The 12,966-nt window shown below is 36.7% G+C and overlaps 1 protein-coding gene across 2 annotated transcripts in view; it reads right to left on the bottom strand.

Annotated features, from left to right (window-relative positions):
* Window positions 1-12,966, bottom strand: part of FBXO11 (F-box protein 11) — a 65,669-nt gene that overhangs the window by 20,475 nt on the left and 32,228 nt on the right. The window contains exons 2-7 of one of the 2 annotated variants that reach the window (XM_085218845.1): window positions 12,205-12,332; window positions 12,017-12,098; window positions 6,864-7,005; window positions 5,402-5,531; window positions 4,389-4,472; window positions 4,174-4,306 (exon numbers count right to left, since the gene is read on the bottom strand). In XM_085218845.1, the coding sequence (XP_085074971.1) occupies window positions 4,174-4,306; window positions 4,389-4,472; window positions 5,402-5,531; window positions 6,864-7,005; window positions 12,017-12,098; window positions 12,205-12,332 (699 nt within the window). Of the gene's footprint in view, window positions 1-4,173; window positions 4,307-4,388; window positions 4,473-5,401; window positions 5,532-6,863; window positions 7,009-12,016; window positions 12,099-12,204; window positions 12,333-12,966 lie in introns of both variants that reach the window. The other variant, XM_085218844.1, reaches the window with a different exon arrangement.

Below are 12,966 nucleotides of genomic sequence, written 5' to 3'. Positions count from 1 at the left end.
CATGCTGTTCACTACAGGTATCTCCTTCCACTCAGCACAAGAGTTAACCTACAGTTCTGAGTTTGGGTGGTCCCAGAACACCCATTATGGAACATGCCAATTAGGAAGACCAGTATGTTCAGATCATCCACCAGGAAAAGGCTTAAAAGGGAAGGGGACTTATTTAAGCACTGGTTTCATTTTAAATGAATCAAAGAAATTTTATGCTCCAACTTGCTGAATCTTTGCAAAATAATTATTCAGAGAAATATCTCTATTTCAATTTTTGGCTCAGATCACCTTAGAAAAGATAAACCAATGTAAGAAAGGGAAAAGACAAACAAAAGGGCCATTAATTTTATAATCAAGCAAATAAGACCATTTGCCAAGTCTAAGAGAGTCAACATTCCACAGGATCAGTTTGACTACAGTATAAGGGCCCCAAATGAAACTATTTTAGAAACAGTTTAACAGAAAGCCTATGAATAAGAGACTACCCATTTTTTAAAATAAATTAAACAATTAAAAACTTAACTGGATGTAGCATCAGAGTTCTTTAATTTCTAAAAATGTATAAAACGATTTCAGTTTTCAGTGCATTAACAGCAAATAACACCAGATTCTGCAGAAAATAATTGCTAAGACCCTCAGCAATCATAACAGGCAATATGCTGAGATCCTCCTAGATTCTGAACTCTAAAAAATCCATAATGAAGAACACAGCACTGAATTTGTCAAACGTATTTCCAGTTCGAAGATGCAGAACAGGTACCTGAAAAGGAGTTCAGGCTATGAAAGGACTTTTTTGAACACAAAAAGTATTTAACTGTGACACTCTTTACCATTTTAAATTTTACTATCCTTAAAATTACAGTTACTGTTCTTATTGTTGCCACTCTTTTTTCTTTACTGGAAAAATCTTTCAATAATTCCCTTTTCACTTATCTGCACATTATTTAAATCAAGCAGAAAAATGAAAGCCCTATCTCCCAAAATACAGGGCAAAAAAAGAAATCAATCAAGACTTTCAGATAAAGATACATATATGGATAACTGCTGAAGCAGTTAAGAGGAGTTTTGCCATCTTGAGTGACATGAGAACTCCACAGAAGGCCTGCACTCCTGCATATAGCTGACTCCACCTACTTCTCTCCCATGTCCTCCCCTCCAAATCCTAAAAAATATCATTTATTTATTAAGAAGTTAATAGGCATTTCTGTCCACTGAAATAGATGCATCAGAACAGGACTTCTACTCTTGCTTCCTACTTGATGGTTCAGAAAAGCCATGTTAATAATAATTTGTTTCATGACAAGGTCACCCACTTAGTTGACCAAGAGAAGGGAGTATATGTTGTTATTTTATTTTTTTCCCATTTCAGTACAGCTTTTGGTATTTTCTCTTACAGTATCCTTCTGGACAAAATGTCCAGCATACAGCTAGCCAAGTACATAATGTGGGTTGGGTTCAAATGGTTATAGTAAGCTGAGTTACATCAGGCACTAGTGGGGTGCCTCAGGGATCTATTTTAGGGCAAGTTCTCTTTAATGTTTTCAAAAGTAGCCTGGATGCAGGACTCAAATACAAACAAAGCCAGTTTGTGGATGATACTAGGCTAAGAAGAGTTGTTGAATCCCTGAAGAGTAGAGACCTTGCAGAGATATTCACAAATTAAGAGTGCTAGGCAATCACCAACCACATAAGTTTAGCAAAAGCAGGGCTAGATTCTGGATTCTGCACCTGGAATGGAGCAACTCTGGATGAATGAACAGACTGGAGGATGAGAGGCTGCAGAGCACTTCTGTGGAATGGCATCTGGAGGTTTCAGTTGATGGCAAGCTGAATGAATAAACAGTGTGCCCTGATAGCCAAAAAGGCCAATGATACGTGGGAGTGCTAGTCAGTCAATGGCAGTGGTCACAGCACCAAGCCTGCCAGAGTTAAGGAAGTGTTTAGACAATGCTCTTAGACATAGGGTTTAATTTTTAGTTAGTTTCTAACTAACTTTCTGGCTTTAGTATGAAGCCGGGAGTTGGGACTTAAAGATCGTTTTAGGTTCCTTCCAACCCAGGATATTCTGATGTTATTACTGTGATAATTTCTCCAAAGGCTTCTTTGCAAACCACCGCCATTTACCTAGATCCAACAAAATAAAACACCAAAATTAAACAAAAGAACAAATCAAGAATACTAGGCACTATTCTGTAAGAGCATTTTTCTTATTTGAGAAAACAAAACTCCAGAGTTTGAGGTTTGCCTTTCTAGAAATGCTGCACTTCTTCACAAGTCCACAGAAGAAATCATTAAAGAAGACTGATAACAAATTGAAAAGAGATTTGGCCCTACCATTCTGAAAAGCAAAGATTGAACTGGAAAGAGGCAGATCTCCAAGGCTTAGTGCTTCACATTAACTTGCTTTCTTTTCCAGACAATTTAAGATTGACTCCCTCTACAAAGACACTGACCATTTAGCGTAGGAAGTCTGATAAGGTGAAGAGACAGCAGTGCCAGAAACTGAAACAAATACATCATGTATTTCTGGTTTACTTTTGGAGATTTTGCTTCCCAAGACAGCTATTCAATTACAAAAATACACAATGCAGATCTCTTGCTTTCAAAGACCTGCATATAAAATTGATTTTCTGAATAACTGAAGATAATTCCAGAGAATTACTGTAGCAGAGGGTCTTTCTTGAGAGAAGCCAGAGAGTATGCAGAAGCGTAAACAGGTATCAAGGATGTCCTTCCAAATTTCATCTAGAAACTGAGATATAAAATATCTTAGAACAGAGCCGATCCAGTCTGATCTGGATTTTAAGCACTGAAAGAGTATGACTCTTGCCCTAGTATCTATTACTGTCACCCTCTAACTGAAACAGAAGCCAGGTCAGTATTTTTGTTAATTCTCCAAGGCTGTGCCTGCATTTGGCAAGCACTGCAGCATTCCAGGAGTGGAACTACAGAGTTAAACGCCTCAGTGCTGAGGAGCTGACACCCACACCATGTTTGTTGCAGAACAGGCAGGGAAGAAGCAACTGTGACTCTGGATTAGTCCTAGTCTGGTCCCTTTGACTGAATGCACACTGACTGCTAGAGTGCAGCAAGTGTATTCCAGGAACATGTCTTAGATTAGTCTCATCCAAAAGGAATTCAGTTCGTGCTCCAAAACCTCTCCATAACAAACCTACGTACTGTAAGTGGGAAGTTCAGCACACTCAGTACTATTAGCACAGCCCTGAACTGACAAACTAACACAGTAATTCAGATGCACCTTCCTGATCTGCAGGAGCCAGTTTTAAGACTAACAGTGGAACTATCTGCCTCATATGGTCAAAACAGTTCTCCCTCCAAGATTACAACACCCAGGCAGGAAGTGCCAGAAAGAGGTTCACTCTGGAACAAGACAGTTGGTAGTCAGAGCAAATAAAACACTTTAGGAGATACATATTTTTTTTTTAATCTCAAAAAATGCACAGAGATGAAAACTGACTTACGGTCACCATAAAAGCAAGAAGTTCAAGACCTCTTAACAAAAATTTCTACCAAACAAAGAGAATTTAAATTCTTACCACTCAATTGTGTTACTCAGGATTAGTATGCTCACAGTGAGAACAAAGAAACAAACAGCTACTCTAGCACCACAATTTACAGACAGGTGAATTATTGTGTATTAACTCCCCAAGACTTTCAGAATAGATCTTCTCCATAAAGGATTCTTTTTTAGAGGAGCAGCTGGGAGATGAACAGAGAAAGAACCTCTAGTCTCAGAATCTTTCTGCTAGATGTTCTCATTCCTTCCTCGAGATGAAATTATAATGCTGAAGAAAATGGGACAGATACTAATTTGGTCTTGCTCCCACTGCTGGGTTCTACTCTGGAGATAAGTTATATATAAACAAATTTCATATGAACCACCTGAAAATTTCAATTGGAGTCCTAACTGAATATACCTCCTGACAAATTCAATTTTTCTCCTAATAAAATAAAAAGTTATTCCTAGAACTAACAAGCAGATGATGGTACTTTGGTCTGAAGCATCAACAATTTTTTGTACAGAAAATAATTATTTCACTAAGCCCATGAAGAAAGACTGGCATTTATACCAGATACTTAATACACCAGAATATCTTTGTAACAAAGGCAGTAGTTAACACAAGTCATGCCTTGAGACAAAAATGTTCTCAGTTTAAATACCTGCACCGATCATGGTGATTGGAGATTCAATATATATCCATTCATCAGTATATATACCAGAGTGAACAAAGATAAGTCCATCAAAATGAGCTTCCTGAACTCCACCAAGAGCATCCTCAATGGTATCATAATACTAGAAGAAAAGGGAGAAGTTCAGAGAGATATCCATGCAGAGGTGCATAAATATTCTTAAGAATAACTGCTTAGAAACATACCAACATATTTTCTCTTCCTTTATATCTTGCAGGATTACTGTAGAAGTGTTCAGCAAAACCTGGCTTTACATGTGCTCCTTTGTACTGAAACAGGGAAAACAGTTAATGGTAAGTTGCAGACAGGTGGAGCTGAGTGCACAGCCAGACACCTGAAGGTACAGATAAGGGATCTGTTTATCACTTAACAAGGTACTTGCTATTTTCAGTTAGTTTCAGGATCTAAGTATCATATTTGACTTCCCACATCAGGCACTCAATTGTAAGTGGCAGCACCAAAAACAAAGTCTGAATCTTAAAAGAGTGACCAGCTCTTACACAGCCAGAGGCCTATGAAGGAACTGAAATGTGACAATAAATGCTGTGTATGTGCCCCACAAACAATGCTGTTATTTCCATACTTTGATTGTAGCTGCTTACCACAAAACAAATTGCATTTATACGGTGAAAAAAAATAATCTTGTACATCTTCACATCTGATTTAGTACTGCACCAAGCTGCCAAGTTTTAGTTAATGAACTTCTGAAGTTTAAAAGCAAATATACATCACATTGTGTAACAGATCAATTTTGATATTTTATTTATTTCCCTCTTCTACATTTTTCAAATATCACACCCAGACATTCCTACAGTGTTTTGATACTTCGGATTAGAGGTTCAATCACATGCCTTTAAAGTAATCTGCTTAGCTCCAATCGTGTCAGCTGTAAATCACTATTTAAGCCCAAGTGATATCTTTCTTTTGCTAAAGGAAGAAGTGTATGAATCTCACAATCAGCATGCACATGTTTAATATACCTGATTACAACATCTCTGAAATCAAGAAATAACTTCAGATATTTCCCTATTGCATAACAACACAGGAATCTCTCCTATCTCCTTAGTCTTGCTATCTCACTTACTTTCAATTCCAAAACCCAAACCATTGCTGTATGGTCACCTATGTTCCAGAAGTCAAGATTTTTTACTTTCATAAATCACCTTTAAATTGAAACATAAATTAATACTACTGTTACCAGTTGCTGAAAGCTTTCCTTCCAGGGATTTGGATGTTCATATTCTTCTGGATTAATCTGATAAAATTTACCAGCTTCAGGATGCATCATTGGACGTGTGTACTCAAATACTTCCATATACAGTCTTTTCCTGAGTAGAAGTGTCAATCACAGAACAAAATTAATGTACTACCCATTCCTCTTTCATTTTAACACACCACACTAAAAACACATATATTTCATCCCCCAACAGGATTCAACATAGTTCACAACAACGAATTTGAAAAAGATCAGTACCAAACACATAAACACCTTCCAAGCAATTTCTCTACTGGACTGACTTCTGTGGTTTTGTAAAATAACTTCTGATATGTTTCAGGATCCAAATGGTCACATTCTCAACATGTAACTGAAATGTAGGGAGAATTTCCTTTAAGCTACACTGCTTGTGAAATCAGTGTCTAATTGTGTATTAACTGCAGCAGTGCTTTAGCAGTTAGGAAAGCTACCATAAGAACAACAAAACACTACTAAGTGTGCCACCAATTCTTCTCCATCTTACAAAAAAAAAAAAAAAGGCAGAAAAAAATGCATTCAAAGAGAACAAATGATTTATCATATCTCAAGAAAAATTCCATCATTGGACAGATTACACAAGCTTAAAAGAAAATAATGCTCCAGCTAAAAAACAACTGGATTGTTTTGTTTAGTGTCAGAATACAAATAGTTGCAGTGCCTGAGCTGAATGACATTAGGTCTAGCCTTACAGAACGCCACTGAATCTTAGAAAATGTAACTCAGCTAACAAAATGTCATCAAAATTCACCTGAACAAAACAAAACAGCACTTCTGTGATGCCATACTCAAACTCGGTTATTAGTATTAATCTCTACCCCAAAACAAATGAAGAACAAAACAAATCCCAGCATATGAAACACACTACTTTTCCTTACTAAATAATGTTAATTTAGATCCCGTTAATCCACGTTCTCAATAACCCCAGGGTGAGTGAACTTATATGTCAGAAAACAACCAGAGTATCCAAACATTAAAACAAACAAGCAAAAAAAGAAAAAGAAACCAAACCAAACCCCAAATATGTAACACCAGACCAACGTGCACTTGACATCAAGATATGCATTTCTTCTCAAGTCAAATACAAACCCCATGGAAATGTGAAGAAGGTTAAAGAGGGGAAGAACAGAAGGAGTGCTGCTGAAGGAATAGCTCACTGCATTTTAAAGTCATTATTTAACTAGTATTTATACAACTAGAGAATCAGAAGTGTTACTGTTTAACACGCCTGATCAGAAATTCTAAGTAACCAAATAATGCTTGTGTAAACCAGAGATACTGAAATACAATTTGTTTAAACGCAACTAATTGCAGTTCCTAACCAATAGTTCATTTTCTCCATTGTCCTGGCATCTCATGCAGCACAGCTTATATTTCTCAAGATAATGAGGAATAGCTTTTCACTTACCACAAAATTGGATCATTAGCCAGCTCACTGAAGCGTTTACACACACAAGCTGCTCTGCAGAGATCCTGCTCCAGCAGGTAGGAGAAGATCTTTAGAACCACTTCATCTGGCAACTTTTCCTGAAGATACTGTTCTGCAGGTGCTGCTATTAAACAGTGATTTATGTAAGGTTACTGACATATTTAAGCAGCCCAAATTCTGATCAAAATATATCGCCAACTTGCCACTTGCAAGATTCCAACTTAAAGTTCAAAAATTACAAATTTTAAGTGCCCTTCATCACTTCATCATTTTATCTTCAAAATTTGAAGATAAAACTAGGTAAATGGTTGACCCTGGTGTCAGGTAGAAGCTATATATTGACAAAAACCAGCTAGTAAGGGTATTTCAGATACACTGGCTCTTTACTATTAGCTTTGCCGTGGCTCAACTAACCCATACTATCCATGTAATAATGATCCAGTACCAGAATCAGCAGTTCAAATATTCTGAAACAAAGGAATTTACCCAAAAGCAGTCAGTCTGAAGAAGATACTAGTAAAACTTCCCTACCTCCACACAACAAACACATTATGAAGAAATATGCCTGGGATGTAGGAAGCCATCAAACAGTAAATCCAAGATATCCTTCTACTTACTCCTGCTTAAGTGTTTTCTCATAAAATTAAAAAAGAAAAATAAAAATGAAGCCAAATGAAGCACTAGTCTTGCCTGATGATGTGTTTTTTGAGAAAGGTTTGAGAATATGGCATTCTTCTCATTGCTTTGCAGAGACATCAGTGCACTTGATACCCCTGCCGTTGTGCACATCACATACAACAGCTTATAGCAAAAAGGCCATCTGCAGTCTGCATTCTCATGAGGACCTTCCATGGCAGGTATCCTTGCAACAGTGTAGTTCTGTTTTTAGAGGTCATTTGTTTGGTTATTGCCTTTAAGATCTTTTCTCAGGCAGAACCATACAGAACAGCTTCCAACTTTTAGTGGATTTGTATGCAAGGCATTAAGAGCTTCTGCTATATTCATAATGCAATTACATCCATGTAATGCTCCTTGCATTATTAATTTTTTCCTAGAACATCTAAACCAAGGGAGCAATACAACTGTGATTTTGACTATTACAGAGAGAATGTTGAAGTGACCCTCAGACAGAAGACTACCAAATTTGAGGGAGTTAGATTCAGAAAAACAGTTTCCAAATGAGGTCTCCCTCACATATACAAGATGGCAGAAACTCTGAAACATTGTTGTCTCTGCAGTGACTTCCCCTAAACCTGTTCCTTGGGTGACATTCACATAATGGTGCAACAAGTGATTCACAAAAGCCGATTTTCCCTGCTGGTCTTAACAGTAACAACAGAGGGGCAGAAACTCTACAAACACACCACTCCAGTCAAACAAAAATCAACGCTGTACAAAAGGAAAAAAGTCTCACTATTCTCTCTCAAAACAAATTTTTAAGTTGCTAGTATTGATCATGGAGAGAAGAAAGAATCACCAGAACTTCTTCCTCATTCTTACCTGCCCCCCTCCAAATTTACATTTTTCTGGACCAACTCTTCAGTGCAGCTTGTTAACAAGCTACAGAACCACCAGCATGGGTGCAAGGAAGGAGACAGGAATGAATGTCCAGAAGTCAGGCAAGACAGTTCTTTTCAGTAGCAGTATTATTAATGCCATGCACTATTATTATTTTTAATAATAAAAATCTTACAGGCTGAAGCCAGTAGATTACCAAAACTAACGACGTGCAAGCAAGTAGTCTGGAAAGGTCTTATGTTCAAGATAGACTTGTAGAACCCAAGATATAGGGAACATGTGCCAACTCATGAGGTGAGTACAGCCAGGAGTCATCCAAAAATGCTACCTGACATTAAATGCTGGTTTTTAAGAAGGTATTTTTCCACTGGAGTTGAAGTTTTTTGCTGTATCAAACAGGCAACAGCAACTCATTCTACAGTCCCAATTACCCTTGAAATGCATCACAGGATTGCTGGGCATTGCTTCTGAATTCATCTTTTTCTGGTAGCATTCCAGTTAGATGGAGATACAGTCTTAAAAGCTAAAACATAATGTTGTGAACGCAGGACAGTAAATATTCTCAGAGACCTCCCATGACCTGTCTTCTGCTTTTAACATACAAATGTTTGAGGCATGCAATGTTATCTTCCTCCCTAGACAATTGGTTTCTTGACTAAACAGCCTGCAGAACTTCATCTTCCTTTACGTTTACATGTAAGTTAAGACTTGACTAAGTTTGAATGGAAAGGGGAAGTTCACTTGAATAGTGTCTCCCACTGCTCAGAATTTCTTTCTGTTTCCTTCCTAGGCCACAATATAAGATAAAAAAAACTGTATTTAAATGTGTTTCTGTCACTGGAAGAAATAGTAACCAACTTTGACAGCACAAAAAAAATTTCTTCTTGAGGAAAAACCAACATCACATATTGCAATTTGCCAAGTAATTTTAACTGGAAGGCATTTAATTAGGCACTACTTGCAAAATGGAGGTTTTTTTTTTTTTTTTTTTTTTAACAAGTATTTGCTGTCCTCTTCCACCTTTACCTTACTTCCACCTTACTTCCTTCAGATGTAAGACACTCAAGCTGCCTTTCTGCTCAGTCAGAGGCAAGGTGCAGGTATGTTCTTTTCCGAAGTTTACAAAAACAGACCTTTAAAACTGCATTGCCCTACCTGGTGACTAAAGCAGAATTGTTAGTTTTCCAGCTGCCAGGAATAGCAGTACACTATTCCATGCGCTTGAAAAGCTTTCATACTTAACCTTCATTTTGTCAGTATGAATAAAAGTAAATTTTTAAAAAGACAAAATTTAAGAGGCTTTTACCAACCTTGACCACTACTCTAACATGACAATTCAAATACTGATGATTATTAATAAAGATTATTAAAGATTAATAAAGATTATTAATAATATAGTAAAAAGTTAAAAATCAGAAACATAGCTGGCTACATCACTCTTTTTCCACAGGATGTGCTTGAATTCAAATTCTTTTTATTTTTCAATTTTTATTTATACTTCTGTTGATAGTATAGCATTACTAAGATGGAGGGCAGGAAAACTTGCCTGAAAGTGAATTAGCCTTTGTACAAAGGTGAAGAATGCCATCCTGTGAATCTTGAGTTGTAAATTATGTATTGTATGGATCCCAATTTTTGTCCATTTAATGGTGAGGACAGTGACTAACAGCTTTTGCTTTGAACAGAGGCCGTTAGTAAACATATTTTCTTGCTAAGAAACAGATGTCAGAAAACATGGCATACGTGATTTTGGATATAAATCTTCAGGAAAAGGCAAAAAAAATCAAAAAGGTAGTAAGTTCTGTGAGCCACAGGCTACGGACTTATCTGATGTATGGAATAATCAATAAATGATCCAATAACCTAGAGTTTCTGTATGTACTGCAACTCGAGTTCAGAGAAAAAAAAAGAAGCTAATTGTCTCTGAACTCAATTCTTCCAAAGATGGTTAAAAGGCAGCAACTACCCAATATAAAATGAAAATGCAAATATATGATGTAGCATGAGAGGAAAAAAAGCCCTGCACAATAATAAACAAAAAGGAAGAGAACAGAAGACAAGTGGTACTGAAGGTTGAAAGATCACAGCGGAAGCAGACATTTACAGCTCAGTTGATACAAGGAGACAGTCAGAACAGTACTGAATTTAAAATTTGCTTATGCATCTCATGTAAGAAACACAGCTCAATAATATTTTTTTCTTGTCTAAACTTCTATTTTCTTCATTTCGTATTATTCTACTGAAAAGGGTGCAAGTGAAGTGATTTGCGCGTTTGCTGTAACGTGTGACTTTCTCAAGATGACTATATTCATTAGTCTTCCTATCTCAAGATTGGAAGCCACTATCCTTTAGCACCAGGACTATTTGGGGACTGAGTTCCAGAGAAAAGAAAAAAAAAAATATGTCAAAACTTGAAATAATCAAAAATAAGTTTGGAATATTTTCAGGAAGAGCACATTAAAATTTCGAAATAGCAACTATTTCAGAGCAGCAGTTGTTCTAAAATAAGGATGAAAACTAGGAATAACCTTCTTCAGCTTCTGATTCTCACCCAGATGGACACACTCAAAAGCACTTCTCAGAGTCCATACAAGGAAGAATGGTTCTCTGCCCAGACATAACCCTGCACTACTAGACCCACACCTTCATTTCATCTACAGTTCTTAAGCAAACAGCTATTTGTTCCAAATGATAACATACCATTTCCACTCATGATATTCCAGAAAATCTCATGCTTATTCAGTCACAATAGCTACCATTATCTATGCTAACAACAACAACAAAAAGACAAGAAAATATTGTAGCAATTTGCATTGACAGAAATTTAGAGTCACAACTCAGAAAACTCGAAGGGAAAATAAAAAGAGTAGCCATCATCCATATTGTGAGAGATATTAATAGCAAATAGTTTGACAAGAACACTCCCTTGTCCAGCTGTGACTGGTTTCAATACAATCTCAAGAGTACAATTACAAAAAACAGTTTACAATTCCATGGTGGAGAAGCCTCCACAATTCCAGTACCTTGCCCAAATGAGCTCAGTAATGCAACAAAAGCAACATGCAGCAAACACGTGGAAAATTCCCTTTTAAGTGTCGTGTAAGGTGTGAGGATTTTATACAAAATTACCCACATCAATAAAGTAAGGAGGTCAGTAAGAGCATAATGAAAAATGTATCAGAAGCGAACAACCTTGAAGGAAAATCACAAACTGTTGAGAGAAATTGAGCTTATGATAGTAAGACTTTGCACCATGCTTTCAGTATCAGATTGGGAAATGAAACTGGAAGTAAAATTACAAGCTGATGTTTGGTTTTGGTCATTTCAAGTATACAAACCTATGGTTAAAAGATTCTTAAATAGCTACAGAAATTCAAAGATAGAACGATAGCATGTAGGAGGGGATGTAAAATGGAAGGTTTGAAATAAAAATCTGTACTAGGGACCAGATTCTAAAGTCAGACTAAAACCAAGGTTCCAAATCTGAAGCTCAGAACAAGCTTCTAGTTGTCCTTTTACTGAAGTTCCTCAGTTGGAGAAAAGAAGAAAAAAGTTGGGGAGAGGGGCGGGTATCAAAGGTGTATTTTGCCCCCTAATCTTTGTACAGTTATTACCTGATAAATCCTGGGATTTTCCAGATACTCTGGCACGTTTAGCTCGGTGACCAAAGTTTTCAGTAGCTGAAGTGGAGGCACCCTTTAACAAAATAAATCAGAATTCATTTGGTCATTAGGTAAATTATAGAAAGCGCTGCCTATTCTGAGACAAGTACTACTTCACAGTTGAAACCAAATCAAGTTACCTCCATACTGTTCTTTGTAGGGCAAGCTGTTCTTTTAGGTAGAAGAGTTTTTCTGCGAAGTTGGTATGGACTATTTTGTGCACCAGGACCTGATTCTTCTGCAACCATATCTGCAGGTACATCATCATCTGTCAATAACAGCAACAAAAAAGGTTTGTCAGTTAGAATTGTAGGATGTTTTTTTATACCATAAAACCCACAGATTCTTTGATAAATGCACCCAGTCAGGCAAGGGTAGGAAAAGTGCTAAAGCACAGGGAATATTTGACAAAATGTAGTTTTACGAATGCTGTGTCCACATTAAGAAGCACATTAAAAGCAAAAATGAATTAACCTATGTTCAACACGCATAAACAGCAGCTATACCACAAGCTATGTTGTTTTTTTTTTTAAGAGAAGTGATTAAGATAGGGTTTCACTTTATTTGCAGATGTTATTCACTATACTAATTTCATCACCCCATTAGCTCAAGGTTTTTATCTCTGTAAAACTATTGTAACAAGGACCACTGGAGCTTTGCTATTAAACTGAGGTTATCAAGAAAAGCCTTAGAAAATAGGGCATTTACTTTAAAACTCATGGCAGATTTTTCCAAAACATTTCAGGAATACTTCAGTATACAAATCCTTTGGTAAAATGGAATAGGAAGACAGAACATGAAGTAGCTTTAAAGAGGGGAGGAAACGCAGAAAGTGTGATACCAATTTAAGATATTCATTTACCACTTTTGATTCCTATATGTAAAATTATATGTATTTTTAA

This window comes from Meleagris gallopavo, chromosome 2 (assembly GCF_905368555.1).
Source record: "Meleagris gallopavo chromosome 2, MGAL_WU_HG_1.1, whole genome shotgun sequence".
NCBI classification, from domain to species: Eukaryota; Metazoa; Chordata; class Aves; order Galliformes; family Phasianidae; genus Meleagris; species Meleagris gallopavo.
The sequence above is the reverse complement of the archived record's forward strand: the minus strand, read 5'-3'. Positions and strand labels throughout refer to the sequence as shown.